Source organism: Bos indicus, chromosome 4, assembly GCF_029378745.1.
Source record: "Bos indicus isolate NIAB-ARS_2022 breed Sahiwal x Tharparkar chromosome 4, NIAB-ARS_B.indTharparkar_mat_pri_1.0, whole genome shotgun sequence".
In the NCBI taxonomy this organism is placed as follows: Eukaryota; Metazoa; Chordata; class Mammalia; order Artiodactyla; family Bovidae; genus Bos; species Bos indicus.
Genome location: NC_091763.1, coordinates 119,088,038 through 119,111,710, shown reverse-complemented (window position 1 = coordinate 119,111,710; position 23,673 = coordinate 119,088,038). Strand labels below are relative to the sequence as shown.

At 59.5% G+C, this 23,673-nt stretch overlaps 1 protein-coding gene across 3 annotated transcripts in view; it reads left to right on the top strand.

Annotated features, from left to right (window-relative positions):
- PTPRN2 (protein tyrosine phosphatase receptor type N2) overlaps window positions 1-23,673 on the top strand; it is a 602,297-nt gene that overhangs the window by 481,673 nt on the left and 96,951 nt on the right. For all 3 annotated transcript variants that reach the window (XM_070788511.1, XM_070788512.1, XM_070788513.1), the window contains one exon: window positions 11,348-11,560. In XM_070788511.1, the coding sequence (XP_070644612.1) occupies window positions 11,348-11,560 (213 nt within the window). The remainder of the gene's footprint in view (window positions 1-11,347; window positions 11,561-23,673) is intronic.

The window sequence follows — 23,673 nt, the reverse complement described above, 5'->3', positions numbered from 1 at the left end:
TACATTTTTCCTTGCCCTGGATATAAGAAAGGATTTTAAAATAAAGGGAAATAGAATGAAAATCTGGTGGATTAATTTATCAGTTTCTGAAAAGGATCAGAACCTAAAATACAAATACCTTCTTTAATGAATTCCCTAGGCAATCCGTTTATCTTTAAGCTCTGAGAGGGAGTGTTGGAGTCCGGGTGGTGTCCTGGGGTGGGGTTGGGGGTGTCGGAGAGGAAAGGGTAGGGGAACTTGGCAAGTCAGGACCCCACAAAGAACATACCATGTGGTGTGGGGTGAGAGAAGACTTTTCTGCTTATGAAAACCGCATTCAGAGTTTAAGGCCCCTCTAACTCTACACTAAAGTGACCCCGAGCAAACCTACTGTGCCTCCACGGCGCCTCCCACCCTTTCTGAAAGCACTAGAAAGACTCGGCTTTCAAATTCAGACGAAACCCGGAACGTGCGGCTTTGATGTCGGAACTGAAACCCTTTGGGACAATGGGAGAACTAGCAGAATAAAATGGATGTATCGAGCACTGTTTACTTATTTAACATGTCCTATGGTGTCTGTGGAAAGCAGGACAGTATCTGGCTCTGAGCTGCACGTCCCCTCTGGGGTCGCCGACCCTCTGACCCCCACCCCACCCCAGGGGCTCTAGATCACGCGGCAGCGGTCCTGCTCGCGCAGCCGTAGGGCCGGGAGGCGCATGGGGGCCGCGCCACCTTGGTGACCGAGGCAAGGGACCGGGCCTCCCCGGGCCACTCCCCAGCCCGCCCGAGGGGGTCCTCACACCTGGTGGTGGCTCCCGGCCATCGAGTGGAGCGCGAGGAAAGCCAGAGGGATGTACCGCGGCGCCGGCGGGGAGGGTGCAGCCGAGCCCCTCGCGCGTCGCTGGGGGCCCGGGCAGGGTCCCCTCCGTGCGCTTCCCGGCCACGCGAGCCCCGCCGCCCCGCGCGCCGACCGCAGGTGCGCCCGGCGGACCCCGCGCAGGCCGGGAGGCAGGCGCGGCTACCGCGGCCGCGGGGCCTCCGCCCTCCCCGCCGCACCCCGCGCCGCACCGCGTTGGGTCTAGGTGAGGACCACCGCCCGCGCTCAGCCCGCCAAGCCCCAGGTCCCCGTGACCGCGGCAGGCGGCCGAACAGCCGGGACCGGGCGCCTCGGTGCCCCTACGGCCCAGTGCGGGGCCCGGGCTCATCCCCCCTGCTCGGCCGGTGCCTGCCGCCGCGTGCCCAGATCCCAGAGTCCCCAGCACCTTCGAAAAGGCCGGCCCCCCTGTTCCGGAGAGAACTTCCCTGTCCCCCGTCCCCAGGGCTCGAGATCCCCCCACCCGGGCCAAGGAGGCCCGCGAGCCCACTCCTCCGCACACAAACGAGCGCGCACACAGACATGCGCGCGCGCGCACAGGCGGTTGCTATGGAGAGGCCGCTTCCCAGCCAGGCTGAGAGCCGCAGGTCCCCTCCCGCAGGCCTCCCCGGCTCTCGGGGGCCCTCCCGCCTCCTCCCTTTCACCTCCTCTTTCCAGGAGGTACCTGGGCCCCGCGGAGGGCGGCCGGGAGGGGGTCTGCACCCTGTACCCCCGCGCGGGGACGCGAGGTTCGGGGTGGCTCCCACCTGTCCTGCCGGCTGTGTGGGGCTGGGGTGCGCAGCTGGAGAGGAGCCTGGTTCCCCTTTGCCCCCCACCCCAGAACCGAGTTTCCGCTCGCGCTTCTGGCAGCCGGGCATAGCGGCTCGCAGACCTCCAGCCCCCACGAGCTCGGGCCCTCCCAGGCCTAGCGAGCCCGGGTTCGCTGAAGCGCTCCACTCGCGGCCCCTCAAGTGTTAGTCGCTCAGTCCTGTCTGACGCTTTGCGACCCCATGGACTGTAGCCCACCAGGCTCCTCTGTCCACAAAACTCTCCAGGCGAGAATACTGGAGCGGGTTGCTATTCTGGTTCTCCAGGGGATCTTCCCGACCCAGGGATCGAACCCGAATCTCCTGCACTGCGGGCAGATTTTTTACCGTCTAAGCCATCAGGGAAGCACCAAACACAGGTAGTTCTCTGCTTCGGTCAGAGGAAGGAGTCCTTGGGACACTTTAGCTGGAGACGAGCCCTTCGCAGGCCCTCGTGTCCTGAGCACTGGGCGGAGGGTTTAGGCATTTCTGTGGCCCTGAGGGGGCCTCGGCGCGCGGCTGGTCTTGGGGCAGCGAGCCAGGGGCCTGGGGGTGGGGAGGGGCTGGGGGGCTGGCCAGCGAGGAGCGTAGGGGCTTCGGCCGGGCCGCCGGGAGCGGGCAGGAGGGGCGTCGGTGTGGAGGGGCCGCCCTGCTGGCGCGGGCCGCCGTCTCCAGCTGTCCTGAGCGCGGGAACAATGGGGAGGCGGCGGGAGAGGAGGCCGAGGAGTAGGGCGCCGGGGTCTCCAGAAAAGGAGGCACGAAAGAGCCCTCCGCAGACTGTCATCGCCGGTGACAGGGTCTCCCCCTCCTCCCTGCCTTTCTTCCCCCTGTGCCTGCAGCTGTGGGCCCGAGAGCGCATTGTACACACAGATGTTGGGTTTCTTCTCTCGCTCCCGGCTGCTCGGCGGGGGCGCCGCGCACCGGGCGGCCCCGACCTGTGGCTGCGACCAGGCGTCCACGGCGCAGAGGCGGAGAATGTGGGAGAGGGGTCTGGGGAGCCCTGGAGAGGCCGCTTGCGGGCCCCAGCGGGTCTGGCCGCCCCCCACCACCCCCACCCCGGCCCCTGTTTGACCTGGGGCGCCGACGGCCTGGCTGACTCGCTCCCTGAGCCGTGTGACCGCTCTGCCCTTCCCGCAGGCCGGTGGGCCAGGCCGAGCCTGCGACCTGGGCGGCTCGACGCCTTCGTCTCCCCGTCATCTCAGTCCGACGTCTTGGGCAGACGGCCCCGCGGCCAGCCTGGACCAAACGATGGCAAAAGTTCTCGGTAGTTCCTGCGTCCGCCCAGGCGAAGGCGGGAGTCGGCGGTGGGGGCGGGGGCGGTATTTACGCGCCGATTGGCAGGTGGTCCTGAGCCTGCTTCTATTCGGAAAGGGAGTGGAAGGCCCCCAGGGCAAAAGTGTTCAAACCACTTCGGAAGAAGGATTTGTCCTGAGATTTTCTCCTGCCAAGAGTTTGGACGCCCGCCTCCCCCCCCCCCCCGCCCCCCCCGCCAATAACAGAGGTCACGGTAGAGCCGCGCAGGTTGACATTTCTTGCCGAGTGCCCTCTCCCCCGGGTGCCACCCTGAACTTGCCCAGTCTGAAGTGCAACTCGGCCGATGAAAGGGAGAAAGGCTGAAAAGAAAGAAAAGGCGAGGGCCCGGGCTGCCGCGCTGTACAAATGACTGACAAAGCCGATGTCCATTCATAGTCTCGGGCGGGAGAGGGTGCGCGGAGAGCCGCGGCCCCTTAGCCAATTGCTGTCAGCAACATGTGGGGGGTGGGGGGGACATCGCTATAGCAACCGGTGGCTGGGCCGCGAGCCGCGCCGCCGCCGGCCGGGTGCGCGCCGGGCCGGATATAAAGCGGGGCGCGGCGGCCGCGCTGGATGGAGCTGCGCGCGCGGCCGGGGGCCCTGCGGGGACCGTCCCGCGCCCAACCGGGCGCCCGCCCTCGCCGTACCCTGACCCGAGCGCCTTGCCCCGGGCCCGGGCCCTGGCGGAGCCCACAGAGCCCGGCTGAGCGACAGAGCGGAGCGGCGGGCTCCCGCGGGCTCCGAGCTGGTACCTCCGCCGCCGCCGCGGCCGGGGGAGCTGCGGCGCGCGGCACCTTTGTCTCCGCCGGCTGCCCGAGAAGTTTGTGGTCAGGAGCAGGATGGCCCCGCTTGTCTGTGGCTCCGGCGCCGGGAAAAGGCTGGCAGTGGTGATGGCGCCGCCGCTGCTCGCGGCCGCCGCACCCCGAGGCTGTTTGGCCGGGCACACGTCCCCCTTCTCCTCCGGCTTGGGCACCCGCGCCCGCCCCGCTGCAGGTAACCAGGGACGCCGGGCCGGGGCGTGGGCACTGGTGGGGCCATCGGAGAAAGGACAGGGGCTGGGTCGGGGGCGGGAGGGAGCGGACGAGTCCCACTGAAGGAGGCACCTGCCAGGCATGTAGGTGGCGCGGAGAGGAACCCGAGCCGGGGAAGGATGGAGGCTGCACGCGGCGGGGGAGGAGGGGGTCGGGGGGGCGACCCGAGCTTTGGAGAGAGCCCAGTCCAGGGACTAGCTCTGACTCGCAGCAGGCTGCCTGCCAAAGGCTCTGTTTGGCTGAGGAGGTCTGCGTCTGAGGTCATCCTCCTATTGGGTCAGGGGTGGACATCCCCTGGTGACCCGGCTGGTGGCAGCTCGTCCTGAGCGCGAAGACTGAGAGGCGGTGGCCGCCGTCCCGCCGCACGGCACCGGCGGAGACCCCCGGGCCGGGCTGTGGCCACTGCCTCTTGGACTCTCCCTTCGCAACGCCAGCCCCTCCGGGCAGTTCCGACCCGCAGCAGAGCGGGGGGCGCGGGGCGCAGACAGGCAGGGTGGTGGGAAAAGGTGAAGGACATGATGAGCAGCCAGGGTGGAAGGAACCAGCGTGGGGGCATTTTCCTCCCAGCCCATTTTGGGGGCGCTCTTCGCCCTCCTCATTGGGGCCGGAGCGCGCCTCTGAGCCGTCCAGAGTAGGAGAGGAGAGCGCGGGGGCCGGGGGAGGGGGGCGGGGGCCTGAGAGAGGGCAGGGGCCCCTGGACCTCCCGGCCCGGTGGAGAATCGCCTCGGCGCGGCCGCCTCCCCTCCCCCGAAAGGAACCTGCGCCTTCTCGGCCCCCTCCCCGGCGGGGCGGGCGCGCGCTTGCCAGAGAAACTTCTGACGCGGAGCTGTTTGAATGAGGAACTTGATTTCCTTCCTTCAGCACTCCCTGCGTGGTTCTGAGCTGAGACTTGCTTCGGGTTTTCCAGCAGCCTCGCTCGGGGCCGTCGGGCAGACCCCGACCTAGGGGTGGGAACCTCAGCCGAAGAGGCCTTTTCGAGCCGGAGATGGACTCCCGCCCTTTGGCGCTATCAGTGCTCGGAGGCTGCTCCGCGTTGGACGGCTGTGGCTGTCGTCTCCGTCACCTCTGCCCGTCCACCACCCAAACACACAGCCGGAGAGTGAGGGGCCGGGAGCCGCCGCCGCTTGGGCCGCAGTGCTCACCGCGCTCCGCCCGGCTGCCCAGCTTCAAGGGCCGGCCCTGGCCCCGCGCGCTCCGGCCCTGCGGCCCGGTGGCTGAGCGAAGTGCGCAGACAGCGGCCCCAGGCCTGCACCGGGGAGCCTCCCCGCCTGGGGTCAAGCGCGCTGCAAGGCAAACCCACCTTCTCTGAATTTAACTCTAACCGAAGTGTGAGAAGGTGGAGGCCTGTGTGCAGGAAGCATCGGAACCCCCGTCTCTTTATCACCCCCTCGCACCCCACGAGCCCCATGCTTGGCTCTCTCGAGAGGGGTGGCGAGGCGAGGCGGGGGGGCCTGCCGGGCTCCTCCCTCCCCGGGCCCTGGGGTGGGCATCGATCCGTGCTCCGCGGCCCGCGCGCTTTGTGGCAGGGGAGGTTATGCCCCCCCCCCCCATTGTCCCCGGGAAACGAGCTGAGGCCGCCTGGGAACCCCTCGGTGCCATGAATACCGGCGGCGCCCAGGAACCCTGAACCCTTTGTGTCCAGCACTGCGGTCTGATCTTTCTGACCTCGGTGCGGATCGCGTAAATAGGAAGGGGGGAGGGACTGGGAAGGAGGAGGGAGAAAGACCGGGCCTGTCGAAAGGGGAGGGGCCGAAAACGGCCGTGCGCCCCCGGGAACCCCGCTCCGAGCGGCGCCGCAGCCGGGGCCTCACTCGCGCGATTCCAGGCGATTCCAGGCGGCGGCTTCTCAGACTCCGCGAAGGAGACGAAGCGGAAAGTTCAGTGCTGAGAAGGGCTGGGTCCTTGCCGAGGGAAGCTCCTTGGAAAGCAGGGGCGAGCCAGTGGACCGCCGACCCTGGGGGCGCGCCCGGGTCCAGGCAGGCCGCCGACCGACGGTGCGCGCCGGCCGCGCTCCGAGTCGATTGGCGGAGCCCGAGTTCGGGTGCAGTAAACCTGCCGCGGAGTCTGAGCGATGGCCCGGCCGAGGCGCGCCCGCCCCTTCGCGGAGCGCTGCCGTCCATGAGCCCCCTCCCCGGACCCCACTCCGCCCCCCCACCCCGCTCAAGACAATTTGGTGCTTATGAAGCTCTGCTAAAAATTAGTTCACAGGGGAGTGTTTTTCCCACTTTAAACATAAATGTCGTAAATCTTCCCTGACACCGGAAAACAGAGTGTCTCCCCAAAACTGACCTTCCAGGAGTGCTTAAAGATGCAAATAGACAGTTCATCACCTTTTATGTATTTCTTTTTCTGCCTATGCCTGGAAAACACCTCACAAATAGCCTATTTTAAAACAGCGTATCCCCAGTTTATTTCCATTAAAGTTTATATTTAACAATAATTGTTTCTTGGAGATTGTTTTCTTTTGCCCTTATAGACCTTTTTTTTTTTTTTTTTGGCTACTTGAATGGCAGATTTGCAAGTACAATTTCATCTGCACAGACGAACAATAGCCTTCAGCTGCACAAAGGATTTCTCCCACCCTGAATTCAGACCGCAATGCCTCTTGCTCTGATAATAGCTTCTGAAAAGATTTTGTAATGCAGAGAATTAATACATGATTATTTCCGCCTGACTTCTCTCATTTATTAGAATTCTGTGGCAGGGTCCAAATTAAAAATAGTTCAGTTAACAGCTTTTAAAAATACTTTTAAAATATTTTAAGACACCTACCCCCTCTATATGTTTAAGTTTGGTCATTCCCATGGCCTGAAAAATGTTAAAATTTTTTGATCAGCTTTAAGGTGATACTTACTGTATCTTAGCAAATATATTTTAGTAAATTTAGCATGAAATTCCCAAGTAATTCTAAGATGATTCATCTGGGAAACCAAAGACAGACTTGTTTTAGCAGCTCATTAGTAGTCCCTAAAATTAATTTTTAAATTTTACAGAGAAAAATATCTTTACCATTATAGTAACATCCACAGTATAAGAACTTTAGTATCAATGAAATTGCTATATGCCAGTGCCCATATAAGTTTTTGGGTGCAAGTGTGTTTTAAAACTGAAGTCAATGACTTAGGTAATGAATTACTCTTGCTAACTGGTTACACAGCACAGTCTTAGAAAAATATTAAATTTTTCTACCTGTCAACAAATATTTTTACCATAAAGTTTTATATTTGTGTGGCTGCCTCAATTCTCAGTCAAGCTTGGGTATAGAGTGTTCTTTTTTCTCCTCTCTTCTTTTATTTTAAGATTACCACATGGACTGCTAAAAAAAACGTTCTGAAGATATTTTGCCAGAAATGGCTCAGAAGATAACAGAAAGGAAGCCCCATACACCTCCACTTGTAAGCACAGATCAAAATAGTCTAACTAGGTCAGGATAATGTCTGTGGGTCCTAAGGGCAGTTCCACTGATTGACTCTGTGGTCACACGTGTATTTCAAACCACAGCTTCTGAAATATTTTATATTATAAATTCAAGGAGCTGCAGGTGGAGATGGTTGAGTGGGAAAAATATGTACTACTGTACTTCAGTTTACTCTCAAGATGCATCTCACCTGATATAAAGTTGACTTAACTCTTCCTGAACTATTTTTAAAAAGCACACTTTTCCTACTTCTGAAACTCAGTTATGGGTGCCAGTTGTATATGTGTCCCCTACGTCCTAGGGTACATGACACCCCACGCTCCCTGTGTGCCCAGGCTGCTGGGACTGCTTCCTCCAACCCCCCTCCTTCCTGCTCCAAACTTTCCGGAGGGAAGCGAGCTGCCACTATACAGAAGGAGGCGGTCCGCTTTTAAAAGACGCCTGACTGTAAATGTCAAAGTCATAAATATTTAAGCATTATTTTCTTTCAATTCCAAGTCAAGACTGACAAGATGCCTCTAATTAGTGGAGGGCTCTCTGCAGGGCTCAGCCCCAGGTTGCGATGGCAGGAAAGCACCTGTGTGGCAGGCGCTCCGCAGGGGGCCCCGGGGACCCGGTTACGCCCGGAAGGACGGAGGGTCAGACTCGCCTTTAAGCGAAAGCACACGTGTCCTTCTCTCACCTCTCCTGGTTAGCAGGGATCCTGAGATTTTTTTAACTCTACAAAAAAGAAAGGAGATAAAATAATCCTAAATTATTTCAACACAATCACTGTGACAAAGAGGGAGTTTATGCTCTTTAATTTTAAAAACATGAATATAAATTTTTGTTTCTTCCAAGATTCCTAAGACCGGACTTGCAGTCGACAGTCCCCGCCTCCGCACCCTCCCGGCGGCTCTCTGTAGAGTCACTGAGGGGCCCGCCAGGAGCGGGACTTGTCTGGGTCCGGCTGAAGTGCCCCGGCGCCAGCGGCAGGCAGGCCGCCCAGCCGGCCGCTAAGCTCCTGCGGCCTCACACCACAGTGGTCAGAACCGGGTCTCCGGCCTCTCCGAGCCCCGCATCCCTGCAGCCGCGTCAGATCCTTCCTCTCCCCACCTGCTCCAGCCGCCCCGCCCGCCATCCTCAGCCTCGCCACACCTCTCCCAGTCCGCCCAGCCTGCCGACCCCGGCCATCCCTTCCCTGGGGGGCAGCTCCGGCCCGGGGAAGCGGGGAGCCGGGCAGGAGCGTAGAAGAGGGGGCTCCGTGGGCGTGGGTCCAGTCCTACACCCTCCGGAGGCAGCTGGAACCCCGCGGGGACTGGGCAACGGGCCCGGGAGGAGGGACCCGCAGTCCCGCTCCTGGACGCTCTCCTTTGACCTCTGAGCCAATTCTAAACGCGGCGCCGGGGGCAGCAGGCAGGCTCCTTTCCGCTCCCCAGGCCAAGCACACTGCTGGTCACGGCATCCGTTGGGTTCTGGCATCAAGGACGCTGAGGCCGCCTGGCCTCCCCTGGAAGAGCCTCCGGGGTGGGGGTGCGCGCCCCGCCGGGACCTCTCCTGCCGCCACAGGCCTGGGCCAGGGTAACGTGTAGGCCGCGGCCGGCCTCCTTCGGGGGCTCCTGCGCGCTCACGGCCTCCCGCCTGGAACCGAAGGGCCAGCGGGCGGTGTTTGTGCCCCTTACGTCCGGCCGCCAGGCGTGCACCGCTCGGGAGGAGCCCCGTGCAGGCCTCTGTCCCCAGCGCGCTGCGACCGCCCGTCGGTGCGCACTGAGCTGTGGGCCACCCACCGAGGCGCCGCGCGTCCCCTCGGAGCCAGGCTGGTCACCGCGCGCGTGTGCGCGCCCTGTCGCGGGCCGAGAAGCTTCTGGAAGCCTCCGTTCTGGGGCGCGGTCAGTCACGTGAGCGCGGGGTCTTCCCGAGGCCCGGGCGGGACCCCCTAGATGGGGCGCGGGGACCGCCTGTCGTCTGTGCCTGGGCGGGGTGGGGATGCCGTGATGGCCGGGAGCGCCGAGGCGGGGGCAGCGGGACGCCCCTCGGCCAGCCGCGCCCCCTTTGTTGCCGTCCCGGCTGGTCTGCGAAGACTCGGAGCTGGTGTGGAGGACCCGGGCCTCTCCGGGAGCAGGGGGGCGGCACTTGCGGGGGCAGGGGCGCAGCGGCCGAGCGGGAATCCGCGCGGCCGAGCCTCGCCGGCTTCTAGGAGGAGCGTCCCAGGCCGGAGCTCGTGGAGAGGGGCGTGCCTCCGAGTTAACCGGCCGCGGCCCGACGGGCGCCAACCACGGGCACCGCGTGCGGGCGAGGAACTGGGAGCAGGGTGGGAGGCGCAGGGGTGTCGGGCGCCCTCCGGGTCAGCCCGGGGGTCCAGCACCGCGGATGGGACTCCCCCCCGACCCGGGTCTGTTTCTGGGCGCGGGGCGGGGGGAGCGGGGGAGACAGCCAGCGGCCTCGGGGGTGACTGTTCTGGAAGCAGCAGGGTGGGCCGGGGGAGGAGCGAGGGGAGGGGCTGGAGGGGCGGGGAGGATCTCCCGCCCGGCGCTCGGTCCACCCGGAGGGCCCGGCTGGCCGGCCGCCCCAGCCGGGGGCCCCACGCTGGCTCCCCGCGCCCGGGTCCCTCCCCCTCCCCTCGCGTTCCGCACCCCCGCCCCCCCACCGCCGCGTACTCGCGCCTCCGTCCCTCCCGCCGCGGGCGGACCTGCCGTCCTCCTCGGATCCGAGCATCCAGGCAAGAAAATCCGGCGTCTTTTCTCATTTCGCCCGCGTTTCCATTAACCCAGTCCTGGCATCAACTAATCCGCCGCACGGAAGGCAAAGGAGGCTAATTAATGACCAGCTTTTCCAGTCAAGACCGGCGATAATTGCTTTGGTGGCCTTTATGATTACAAGATAAAAACGGCCCGGCCTGACATAAGAGGCCCTGTGTACATTGGGAGCCGGAGGAAGTGAGGAGCTGGAGGCCGAACGCGGCGCAGAAAATCACTAATAGAAGGGAGATAATGAATAGGCCGGCCAGGCATTCATGGGGAAAAATCCATTTTGTTACCACGCGAAATTAGGTGGTGGAAAGGAGTTTGCTAATTGTGCTCATCCCGTAGCGACCCGCACTGAGGCTGGCGCGTCTCTATTCATTTCCCGGGTAATTGCGGACGGCGTGCTGGCCGGAGCCGGTCCATCGTCCCCCTGGCGTTTTTTAATTGTTGCTAATATTCCTTATAATGAAGCTAATGAGAGCGAGCACTGTGCAGCTTTGGGCGCAGGGAGACGGTGAGACGCACCGAAAGGGTGTTCTGACCCCCACCCCCCACCCTCATCAAGCCTGAGAAGCTGATGGACCTGGGCTCTCTTACCTCTCACCCACCGAGAAGTGAACTCCTGGACCATCGTGAGCCCCTGTCTTTCCTTGAAAGCCCCTGCTTTCAAAGAAAATTGCCCCAGTGCGTGATGTGGGGGTCTGTGTGGGTGCAAGCGCCCCCGCCCCGCCCGGCCACGCCGTCGGTGGTCTGTACGGCGGAGGGGGGCGGGGTGTGCCTCCGAAGGAGAGCAGAAGGACTTCTGAACTGGCCTCCCCCTGCAGTGTAGCCAGGAGTAGTCGCCTGCCTTCGCAGCTCAGCCCCTGGTCTGACCTGTGCTGCGGCTTCTACCCCCCCACCCCACCGGTCTCTCCACCCCAGATGCCTCGGTGGTGGCCCTAAATGCCCCTCTTACCCGTTGAGAAGGGAGAAAGGCTTTGTTTTCCTTAAGGCAGTGAGTTAGGGCCCAGATACTTCCTGTCGTTGAGTTGAGCGATGCCGCTGCTGACCTTCCTGGTGAAAGCCCTGCTGACCCAGGTGCGCTATGTCCAGAGGACCCTGGACCTGGGCCGGGGGCTGCACGGCTGGACGCCCTCGGGTCGGTCCGGTGCCAGCCCAGAGCTTTACCCCTGTGGGTGTCTTTGGAAAGGACTGTCTTCAGGAGCTGGGTACTCACCTCTCACTGCCCCCTCTCCTGTTTGCAGAGAAGCAGAATCAAGCTTCTGCCTCACCAGGCTGCGCGGGAGGACTCCACCAAGTTCGTGGTGCTCACCCTGGTCTCCATCGTGGTCATCGTGGGGGTCTTGCTGGCGTCCGGCATCATCTATTGCCTGCGACACAACTCTCACTACAGGCTGAAGGAGAAGCTCTCCGGACTGGTGGGTGACCCGGGCCCAGATGCCACCGACGCCTACCAGGTAAAGAGACACTTTTCTCGGTGCCATGGCCATTCCGTTCACCCTTAGAACAGGCCTCCCCCATGCCCGGCAGTTGTTCGTAGTTTGGGTTCTTGTGTGATGACGACTTGAAACTTCTCATTAGCATTCATGTAAATGCCTTGCAACCCCGGTTTTCCTTCTCTAAGTTAATCTTAGGCTGTTCTGGGATGGTCTCACGTTAGCTGTGAAAGCAGGCTGCTAATTAGAAATGTGGAGAATGTACAATACATGAATTATGTATTATCTGTTATCTTTCTTAGTTTGGCCACTAGTAATAAAAAAAAAAAAAAACACCAGAGTTGCAAGATAAATTGGTTGTATAGATGTACGAAGATGTCTCTTACATCATTGACTTCCTCGGGGTCTTAGATGAAAAGACCCTCTGACCCTGTCTGTTGCCACCTTTGCTGTGTCTTGGATGACGTGGAATCTCAGGCTGATGGCTGGAAAGCAAACCAAGGTGTCTTTAGGAGAGCCATGGTGGGGGAGCGTGTGTGGGCAGGGGGCTACAGGAACAGTCCCAACATACCTGGAAACAAATGGGGACCAATGAGAGCGAGGGGAGGCAGCTTCAGACCAAAGTGGACAGGAGAAAAGTCCACAGAATGTTTGGGGGTTCTGGAGCACACTCCAGGTGTAATAGTGCTCTGTGAGGAAAACAGTCTTCCAGTTCTAACAGCCGTGCAGGCCCGGAATATACGCCAGTCAGGGCGTTTGATTGCTTTTAACAGAAAATATAATGTAACTCTAAGTGTATGTTCCACCTGGGAAAGTAATTTACTCAATCATCTTCTTTAAAATTCAGTCGTCTATTTTGTAAAAGACTCTCTCCCATTGGATTGGAGCGGAGTCGTTGTTTCCTCGGGTCATGTGACTGTGGTATGGCGTATGTCATGTAGATAGTGCGTCCTGTTTCGCAGTCACATCTATAAATATTTCCATTCTGTCATCACAGTTGCACTGTTGGAGGCTGCTCAAGCCCTTTCCAGAGCCACCCGCCCCCGGGAGCTTGTCTGAGAGACACCCTGACCCTGTCTCGCATAAGCCACTGGGATGAGTTTATAAAATCACTCTGCTCAAAAGAGACCAGAAGACAGCCTTCTTCCCCGTTTCAAAACTCTTGGTGGTGGTGTTGAATGAAGAGAACCTCTGGTTTTCTGGAGGGGGTCAGAAGCCTGGTCGGTGCAGTCTTTTCTTATTAAAGAAACAGCAACTTCAGATGTGTGGGAGATGGCATTTCAAGAGCAGAGCTAGCTTTGCTTCAAAGCAAAAGAAAAAGCACATTTGAAGGAGAAGCTTGGGGAAAAATGTCACACCAACTAGTAAGACTTTATCCAGAAATTCTATTGAGCAAGGCCAGTATAGGCAGCCGGGTCTGCTGGGCCAGGCCTGTGCCAGGACATAAATAAATTATCACACCGGTTCTGTTCCGTGTGTGAGAGACGGGAGATCACACGGGCGGAGGGTTTTAGAAAGCATGGCATCCTTTGATACGCTTTGAAATTCAAATATGAAATATTGATAGAATGGAAAGGTTGGGCTTGCATGCAGAAGTGACTCGTTCTGGCAAAAGTGCAGGTTGCGAATGCATACTTAGGACCGCGTTTGTGATAATTAACAGGAAAAAAAGCGTCCCAGCGACAGCTCTAATTAATAGTATCTGTAATTAAAATCATGCCCTTCCAGCAGGAAAATTGTTTGAATTTCTTGGAGTGACCTTTATGTGGCTCCTCCTGGGGGCATGGTGGCTAAGTTGATATTGATTTTATAATGAGCTCTGGTTTGTTTAATAAGAATCTGTAATCCAGACAATAAATGAAATGTGTGCTTTTCTTCAATCCAGATTAATAAAAAAAAAAAAAAAAAAAGGAAAGAACACAGAAAAAAACTTTAAAAATAGGGTCTAGGAAAATTTGGAAATGAAAGTATTGTAGAGATTTTCTGGTGGGCTTGGTTTTGAGATTACTACAGAACACCCTTGTGGGAGCTACTTTGATGAAATGTGGAGGTTTGCTCCTCCGAAGTGGACTGCTCACTGCTCAGAACATGCTGGCACTGGGCTGTCGTCTTGTTTGGGCTTGTTTTTAGCAGAGCACACTCAGCAAATGGGGTGAGGCTGTCCTGATTCTTGGCTCTGCATTTGCTGAGTCATGTGTTAAGGGCTGGTGGGGGTGCAGTTGCACACAGAGGAGTCTGCCTCTGTAAACAGGGCGGGTACTCATCCATTCACGGATCCCTCCTTCATTAGGGTTTTCTATAACTGCCATGGAGACCCCTTCGAGTTTAAAAATCTGCCTGAAAAAGTTTTTTTTAAGTATTTCGAACCCCAAACAGCCATTTGCAGACGGTGTCTTGCTGGCTTCCGTGCTTCGTTTTCAAATCACTGGACTTCGGCACTTTGCCAATTCTCCCCTGTGCTCGAGGTTACGGGTACCGTCCGGTTAGCGACCCTCATCCCGGGGTTACAAGGAAGACGGAATGACTTAATATGGAGCTTTCTTTCATGGGGCGTCTGGGAACGTCCCATTCATTTTATGAAGTTTCTGAAGGAGAAGATAGATGAGCACTCTGCACGTTCGGGGAGGAGCGAGTGGCCCGGGAGTGGTAGGTGGCAGTGTCGTAGCTTTACTGACCTCAGAGCAGGAGGAGGTCAGCCTTTACAGGAGAGCGGCCTCGGGGGCGGGCAGTGGAGGCTCGAGGCTGGGGGTCTGCAGGCGGGCCCGGTGCACCTGGCGTCCGCCTGCTCCCCGAGCGGAGAGCCCATGGACAGTAGGGGCGCGGCCGCCAGGCTCTTCCAGCGGGGCAGCCCTCGGGTGGTCGGCCCTCCGTGCACACCTGGACTGCTCTGCTAAAACCCGTCCCTGCACGTCCCTGGTCCTCTGGGCCAGCCCCTGCCTGCTCGTCTAATCCACGGTTTGGGGCTCGGGGTTCCTGTGGGCTCGCGGAGTGTCCCTGAGTGCTCGGCGGGTTTTTTTTTTTTAAACTTGTTTCCAAACAGCGAGTAATTTGCATTATTAGCTTCCAGTGCAAATACGTTTAAACATTTTTTTCTCTTGTCCCTTAAAATAGAACTATTTTATAGACAAGAGTCAGCATTTTAAAGACTCTTACGTATGTGTGAGAGTGTGGTGTTTTCATTTGCTTTTCCTATTGGAAAAATCACATCTTTCTCAACAGACTCATATTTTAACAAGTAACAAGATATCAATTTCACCAGGTAATCTATTGAAGTTTAATTTGCTTGGACTTGGAAGAACTGGGTGTATTAACTTTTAGAAGAACTGAAATCCATCTTTAAAGGTCATGTTTTAATGGGATTCTGCAATTAAACTTTCTCCATTGTTTTAGTAAATGTTATTTTTGTTCTCTAAGTAGATAAGCATAAGATACTTCGATTAAATCGGTGTTTTTGGTCTAAAAGGCCAATGTCTTTGCCTTTATTCCTATTTCCCCCCAGTTGGCACATCACGTGATGCGCACGTATGTGCATGCGTGAGCGTGTATTTACACACGCGTGCTCGCTGAGGGCAGCCCTGGGGCTGCGGGACGAAGTCACAGCCCACAAGTGAGTTTTGTCACGTCAGTGCCCTACTTCCGTGGAAGGGGATTGGGCAAGACTGGGCAGAAACAAGCCCCTGGATGCTCAGAGGTGTCCCCGCCTGTCCCCCGCCCCGCCCCGAGTTTCTTTGAAGGCGGCTCTGTTTCCAGGCTTTGATCATCTCAGAGCAGCGGCTGCTCCCCTTCCCCTTGCCAGGGCGCAGCTCTGCAGAATCTCTGGCGAGGAGGCCTCCTCTGATGGTCTGCCTCTGGTGCCCACAGGCCCCAGGGTGTTTGGGGCCTTTGGAGCCAGACCCAGAGGAGAGGGCGGGGTCGGGCTGGGGGTGCCCATGAACCGCGGTCCCAGGAGCCCAGAGGCCCCCGACCTCCGCGCTGGGGCGAGGAGAGCCTGGCTCAGGGGGAGGGAGGCCCCAGGCTGCCTCTGCTCCTGGCCTGGCTCAGGGGCCTCCTCCTCGGTGACTCTCCTCTTCTCACTTGCTGTGGCTCTCAACACAGAAACCCTCCCCCCTCGACGTGGAAAGCAGGGAATTCCTGGGGTTTACCTGATCCAGGTTCTAAACCAGCCCTTCCCACCTCAGTCCACTGCGAATCTTTTAGCAGCTTGGCGTGGCTTTATGTTTAAATTCTCATGTTGAAATAATTCTGTGTGCAAATTCCAATAAGCAAAATCTATCCTGCTTCAAAACTGGAAGGGTGCCCTGAAATACTATTAAAGAACATTTCTTTCTGTGATGACCTAGTCAGGCCTGAGGACTGGAGTCTTTCGGGTTTTGCCTCTGCAGAAGTGGCCATCAGTACCAACCACCGCAGGCAGAATTCCCTCGAAACGTCCTGAATTCTGGTCATGTGGCAGGGGTGCAGGCTGCCGGGCAGCAGGAGGCTGCTGAGGGCACAGCCTGGTGACCCCCGGGCAGGCCTGGGCCCCCTGTGAGTCCGTTCAGCTTCCCTGCCTGCAGCCTTGTGAGAACCCCAGGAAAACATGCTCACTTTCTAGGTGGTGAGAGTAAGGGGGCCTGTTTGCGGGACCTGCTTTTTGCCTGTGTTTTCCGTGTCAGGGGACCCGGCTCAGGGCCGACGGGCTCTGACCTGCATGCTCAGTCAGACCTTCCCGATACCTCTCCACTCCGGGTCTGAATGTGCCTCTGGAAACCTGAAGTGGTAGCGTGTTTTTCTCATAAATCTTAAACTTTCAAACGTGCCGTTTCCAAAAGCAGCGACTGCATGCGCGTTCCCTGGCTTCTGTGCAACGCGTTCTCTCGGAAATAGCCCCGAGATCGGGGAACGTCTTCTAGGGGAGGCTGGAGTCTAGAAAGATGGCCAAAGAGACACCTGTGCACGCCCAGAAAACACACCGCCTTCCCGATGGAGCAGCTGCTGCCCCGGTCAGCCAGTGGCAGTCGGACCAGACTTATTAAACACCGGAGACCCCTCAGTGAGGTGTCTGGGAACTGAACGATCGGGACGTCTAATGCGAAGGACGCTGCGGCCTGGCCTCTGCGGCTCCCCGGGATCCCGTGTTACATGCCGTGGTCAGCTCTCCTCTTGGCGATGTGTCCATGGATCTGGGGTTTACCCCAGGCGGGCCCAGGGCATGGGGGCCGGAGGGGGCTCACCTGCCTCCTCCGGGTCAGGCTGCTTTCCCGGGTCTCGTGTTGTCCCGTGACAGCCGAGGGCAGAGAGTGTACCTGAGAGGCAGGTCCAGGCGGCACGGTTTGGGGCAGGTGGGGAGGGAAGGTGCGTCACTTGAATTGACTCTGATTCTGGCGAGGGTGGGTGGAATGTTCGCGTCCGCCTGCCCCTCTCTGTTAGCATGGGCATCCACTTCCACCTCCCTGAGGCCCAAGCAGCGCGCCATAGGAGCCCGGGGCCTGGAAGACCCTCTGAGAGCCCCGCCTCTGCCCCCAGCCTCCGGCTCCCATGAGCGGTGCCCGTAGACATGCTGGGAAAGCCTGCTCTGACCCTGGTCCATGCCGCGGGGCCACTCCAGGCGGCAGGGCCTGTCATACGCGTGCAGGAAGCAGGCGTGGGGTGGGCATGACTTGTCCCAGGCCCCAGGTGGCAGGCAGCAGAGCTGAACTGGCCATGGGACACGCAGGCGGCAGGATGCTCGCTGGACAGGGTTCCCTGCCCCAGGTCTGATGGCCCCTGTGCCACCTTCCTCCTCGAGGGGAGGGGAGCCAGGGAGACACTGGAGAGGCGGACGTCGCGCCCTGCCGGCTGGGGACTCCTCGCAGACACAGCGTCGGCTGTAAACCCACCCCAGGCCTGGGCACTGCACCACCCAGATGACCAAGGGGTCGTTGGCCTGATGGGGACCTCCCACACTGGGCCACAGGAGGGGCACAGAGCCCGCTGGAGGGCGGGGCGGCATGCTGGAGCCTGAGTGTGGACCCTTGGGCGGATGTGCGGGCAGGAGTACGCGCCGAGGCGCCGTGTCCCCTGCGCTGTGGAGCAGGGACGGGGTCCAGGGCCACGGGGCCAGTGACCCTCCCTACCCTTGAGCAAGGGCCATGCTGCCCCTGCGAGTAGCTGGCTTCTCCTGCATGAGGGCGACTGTGGGCCAGGCCCGTCGCCCCGTCCAGCTGGCCTTCTGGCCCTCTTGTCTTCCCACTGCGCTTCCCAGTCTCTCTCCACTCCTTTCGCTCCCTCCCAGTGTTTGACCTCGTGGACGGCCCTGCCCCACCTCCTGGCGGCAGCAGCCAGCCGTGTCCCCGGGCCCCATGCTCCTCACCCACGGGACGGGAAGGGAAGCGCATCGGGCTGGTCCCTGGGCTCTAGAAGGTCCGAGAAGGTCACGGAGGCGCCCGGCACCTCATCTCTATATGCTGTTCAGGGAGCGGCTGTGTGTGCTGACCACGGCATGTGTGCTGACCGCGGCGTGTGTGTGCTGACCGTGGCGTGTGTGCTGACCGCGGCGTGTGTGTGCTGACCGCAGCGTGTGTGCGCTGACCATGGCACTCGGGTGTTGGTGGGTGTGGCTTCCTCTGGAGGCGCGGCTCGGGCCCCCCCAGCTCAGGTGAACGTCTCTGACTTCTTGCCCTGCAAGGGCTGTTCTCTCTGCTTTAGACCCTGATCCAGAGATGCAGGCACGTTTCCTGGACCGCAGCTGAGCACATACGTTCTGCAAGAATAGCAGTGTGCTCCTGGGGAAAGCCAGAGAAACCCGAGGCCTGACTGTCCTGGGGAGTCCAGGACGTTGTGGGGAGGGCGCTGATCGAGGCGGGCTGTGGGGACAGTGGCCGTGGTGTCCGTGGGGCGCTGCTCCCCGTCTGTCCGTGGAGGTCAGTCCCGCCGTCCTCCACCGTCTGCAGGAAGGTGGACTCGTGTGTGTGTGTCCAGGGCCTCCTGAGTCCAGCGCGTCTGTTCCCCTCGCCCGGCCGCGGGTGCCCCTCAGCAGGCAGCGGAGCCCGTGTGCGGCCTGGTGTGCCGGGAGACCCCCTGTGGGCTTCTCGGCGATGCCAAGCTCTGCTGAAAGGTGGGCGCTGGGAGGAGAAGCCTGCGAGAGTGCAGGGAAGTGTGAAAATGGATTCAACGGGGATTTAGACCCAGGAGGGCGGGAGGGAATGCTAAAAGGCAGGTAATCAGAGGCCGGGGTCCCGTGAGTGAGCCAGGCGGTCCCGCGAAGCCCAGCGACAGGCCCACAACCCGCCTCCCCTTCCGGGGTCTGCCTCCCGCTCCCCAGCTCCTGCTGGCCCGGCCCCGGGGAGCGCGCATCCCCGTGAAGGTGAGGGGGCTCCACAGAGGCCTGTGCCTGCAGAGCCCACTGTCTGTCCACCAGGCCTCTAGGATGGGCCTGGCGCGGGCGGCCATGGGCAGAGCCCCGCAGCGCTGCCCGGTCAGCTCCTGAGCCCCTGCTGGCCCGATGGCACCTGTGCCCCCGGGGACCCCCCGTGCCACGCACAGTGACGTGCACCCCCCCATCAAAGGCGGCCAAGCCCAGCTCTTAACTCAACATGGGCCTGGCACAACAGAGGGCAGAGCTCACTGAGGGGAAAGCCGAGGGCTGTTGGCTCCGACCGTCGAAGGCCACAGAAGTGTGTGTTTACGAGGGGAGAACGCTTCGGAAAGAGCAGCTGCACAGCCCAACCCAGGGGAGTCAGGCAGGGCACAGCGGTTTCCAAACGTCAGAGGGGACCGTGCGGGGACGTGGCGCGGGGGACGGCCACCTGTGAGCCCCCGACGCAGGGCGGCGCACTCACCCGCCCGGGCAGGCCCAGCGTCCACACCGCTGTCTCCTGAGGCCCCTTTGGCGTGGAGTGTGTGTGCCTCAGTCCCCACCCCTGGCCAGCAGCTGCACGGTCTGTGTGTCTGGGTCCCTGCTGGCCTGCAGCTCACCCTGGGGGAGGGACGCCTTGGGGAGCCTCGGGAAGACCACGTGCCTCGAGAGAAGTACGCCTCTTCCAGAAAGTCTTTTCCAGAATCCACTTCTTCCAGTGATGACATCATGGTTTCTAAAGCGGCAGGGGCGGAAGAGAACTCTGTTTCGAAGCAGTTTACAGGGAGGACCGGTTCACGCTGGGTTAGGCACGTGCCTGAGACGAGCAGCTCTGAGAGGGGCCCCTGGGAGCCTGCGGTGGTCAGGGAGGACTTCCAAGAGGAGGTGAGCGAGGGGGCTCAGACGGAGAGACAAGAGGCAGGGTGCCTGGGAGAGGAGGGGGCCGGAGTCTGGGCCGTGGACAGAGGCGTCTCCTTGGAGCTGACGCTTACACTGAGGAGAGAGAGGCCTTTGGAGGCGGTCGAGCCCAGATCCGAGAGCATCTTGGACAGATGGAGGTGGGAGTTCCAGGAGCCGGGGGGCGTGTCTGTGCTGCACGCGAGTCACTTCTTCGGGAGACGTCACCGGAGGGATGCCCAACGGGGGAGAAGCTCCGTAACAGTGTTTCTCTTCTCCATCTAATTAACAGCTCTTAAACTTTGTGGCTCAAAACATTTGAGTCTCCGTTGGGGTTTTCTATTTTGGAAGTGAAAGTTGCTCAGTTGTGTCTGACTCTTTGTGACCCCATGAATGGAATTCTCCAGGCCAGAATACTGGAGTGGGTAGCCTTTCCCTTCTCCAGGGGATCCCAGGGGTCGAACCTAGGTCTCCTGCATTGCAGGAGGATTCTTTACCAGCTGAGCCACCAGGGAAGCCCAAGAATACTGGAGTGGGTAATCTATCCCTTCTCCAGCGGATCTTTCTGACCCAGGAATTGAACCAGGGTCTTCTGCATTGTAGGCAGATTCTTTACCAACTGAGCTATGAGGAAAGCCCGCCAAAGCACTCCTGCTTTGAAAGACTTGCTGATAATTAAGAATGGAATTGTGGTGGGTTATTTATTAGCAAGGGCAAGGTATTCATACAGGTGACTTCCTATTAGGAAGGCGACAGTCGTGAAAAAGTAGTGTTTAAAGGTTCTTTAATGTAAAAAATAATGCAACCAGCAAAGTTCGGTATCTGGGTGTGTGTTTGCATGCGTCTGTGACTATTTGGAGAATGAAAAAAGGAAGGCTCACAAATGATTGCATCAGCAGGAAAGGCCAGATGCTTTAAGATGCTTGGCTGTGTAAGGTGTGTGAGGGTTACGGACAGGAAGCACAGGTTAGTTTCATCGCAGACGAACTAGAAGAGTCTGTGTGACAGACGCTGGGGCTCTAACACTGCCCAGGGCGCCAGTGTCAGTATGGAACTAGACGTATATCCTCTAGAGTTAGGAGTTTGGATTTGTTTTATACGTAAGCATTTTATCGTTTTCTTGTTTTATAGACAGTGAAGCAGAAGAATAACAAGTGAGAGGAATGTTCTTTAGATTACATCCTTCATAATCCCGAACACCGTGCTCTTTAAGTAGAGTCCACGGTGGTCTTGGGTGGGAGGAAAGCGTTGCTTGTGCAGCAGCCGTCAGCTGGGAGGGCAGTCTCAGCTGTTTACCTGCCCCCAGTCATCCCCACCCCGGCTTCCCCTTCCTCTCCCACATCCAGGGAGAAGGGAAGTACTGAGTTCAGCGACCGCAGAACTTGACATTGAAACGCCAAGGGGAAGAAAACCTCAGTTCCCCTGTTGTTTGCTTTCGAACTTTCTTTTCTGACTTCAGACCCTGTGTTTCCCAAATGGTGGTCATTAAGTGGTGCGTTTTAACTCTGGTCCCCCATCCTGTGGCCCCCCGCTTCCTGAGACAGATTCCTGGGGCGCGTCTTGGGTGCACAGACCTCACGCTGGCTCCAGCAACCTGCAACTCATGGCCCTGGGCCCTGGCCAGCAGTGCCCCACGTGTCTGCTTGCTCTCGTGGCCTCTCCTGGGATGCCCCTTCTGGGGCTTTCCTCCAGGGCCGCGGCCAGCTTGGACCTGCTGTGGAAGCTGGGCGCCTGTGCCTTCCTGGCGGTGACAGCCTGAGACGTTCCTGCTGGCCTCAGAGGTCAGCGCCCTCACCTCACAGCTGGGAGAACCGAGATCAAACGGACTGACGGTGACTTGCCCCCATCACCCTGTGCGTCAGTGTTGGGGGGCCACGTCGCCATTCACAGCAGCTTCGGTGGCGTAACTGGTCCCCGAAGGATGCTGTGAGTTTGTCTCTGAGGCGGAGGCAGCTGCCTCCCGGCCCGCGTCCCCCGCGGCCCTGCCTCTGCCTTAACAAGGCTGCAGGTGGGATGGGGAGCTGGGAAGCCCTTTCGTGCCCCTGCCTGGCTCTGTATTGGCCTTGGGCCCGCCCTTGAGCTCCTCTGTCCTGGAACCTTTGTGCAGGCTGCAGCCCTCACTCGGAAAGCCGTCCCCCAGCTCTGCCCCCTCGAGCGTCCCATCTGTCCCCCGGCCGGACCCCACACCCGCCGCCCGCCCAGCGTGGCCCCTCCTGAGGGACCCCTCCCGGCACCTTGGACCACCCTTCACTTCTGGAGGGGCTTTCGCCCCGGGCTGAGCCAGACCAGAACTTGGCTTGTTCCTTCCCCTGCGTGTCCTCTGAAAAGAAGGTGAGGATCTGTGGAATGAACGCTCAGCCTCAGCAGGGACCGCTCAGAGCCCGGGAAAGCCTGGTTGGCAGGTGGGTCTAAGGTATCGTCATGAGAGGAGCTGGTTGGGGGGCGTGTTTAGAACTCTCGTGAAGACATCACCCTTAACCTCCAGCGTTGAGAGCAGTGCCCAGCACGCAGCACGGGGTGCGTGTTGAGCTCCACATGTGGATGAACGAGACGACGGTGATGACAGACCTTGGGGCTTCAGTATCTGCTGAGCAAGGAGAAAATAAGGGAGGTGCAAACGTTGCTGGTAGGAGACGGCTGCTCATCCACGTCCGCGTCAGGACCAGGGCTCCCTGAAGAGGTGCGCAGTTTATTTCCACTTGACGTGGCCGTTTTTTATTGTCTGAATATTAAATATGAACCTGAAACGCCCCTGCATACAGTGGAGCCACTCCAGACTGCCTTTGCCCTCAGAGGCCGAGTCGAATGTGAGCTATGAGGCGTCTCTGACATTCAGGACCCAGGGAGCTGTCAGCTGCAGGAGTCCAGGAAGTTCGGGCTTTGTGTTTGCTGTTTTATTTGTCTTAACGACGGTGGCCCTGCTGGGGGCTTCTAGCTGGACGGGAATCCTCCTGTGGACAGGAACCCTCCTGTGAGGGCTTCTGGGTCTTGCCGAGGTTGTGGGTCAGACACACTCTCTCCTGCATCTCCATGAATTCCGGCTTTCAGCTGAAGCATCAGAGATTGTTGCGGAAACCATGGTAACTGTGGGTTAGGAGAGAAGATACTCGTGGAGTTACGTGTTTCCTTCCTGTGTTCTCCTCGTCACAGCTCTTCCCCGGTTTCACCCTGATGGTGATCAGAAACAGAGCCGACGGCGTGTGTCCCAGGTCTGAAAGGACACTCAGGCTCGGGGCGGGGCCTTGTGGACGTGGACGAGTCAGACACACCGGGGAGGAACTTAGTAACGTGTCTTCTGGGCCCATCTTTAGGCAGCAGGCCAGCCGTAATTTGGTGATTTCATTTCTTGCACTAGAGAGCTATGGAAAATGAGACCGGTCTCGAGCTTTCACCTAAGGCTCACCAGCGATGTCCCAGCCCCACCCGAGGACCTGAGTCCAGCCCCCAGGCAGCCCCACCGCCCGCAGCCTCTCGTGGGGGCGGCCCTGCCCTCAGCATCTCGGCCACTGCCCAGCGTGGGGGGCCTGGGCCCTAGGGGCTCCTGGCTGCAGGCGGTACCCACTGATGAGCGGGCATCGGGAGAGCCTCATTGATCTGTGCTGGACACCGAGGGGGACAGAGAACAAGAAAGTGACCGCTGCCCTCGGTTTGGCAGGCGAGGACTGTCCACGTGGCGGTAACTGGACAGCAGGCAGGGTCACTGTCGCGGCCGCGCATCTCTGACCGTGGACTGCTCCAGACAGGGAAGCGAGCGGGACGCCCTTCTCACCTCTGTCAGCAGAGATGAGTCTGTGTCCTTACCTCTCATTTACAGAAAGCGTTACAAGGCGGGAGCCGTGACTCACTGTTGCTCCGTAAACACTGCTGCCCGGGGGCTGTCCTCACAGTTGACTGGTGCCACAGGAGCCGGCACCGAAGGCGG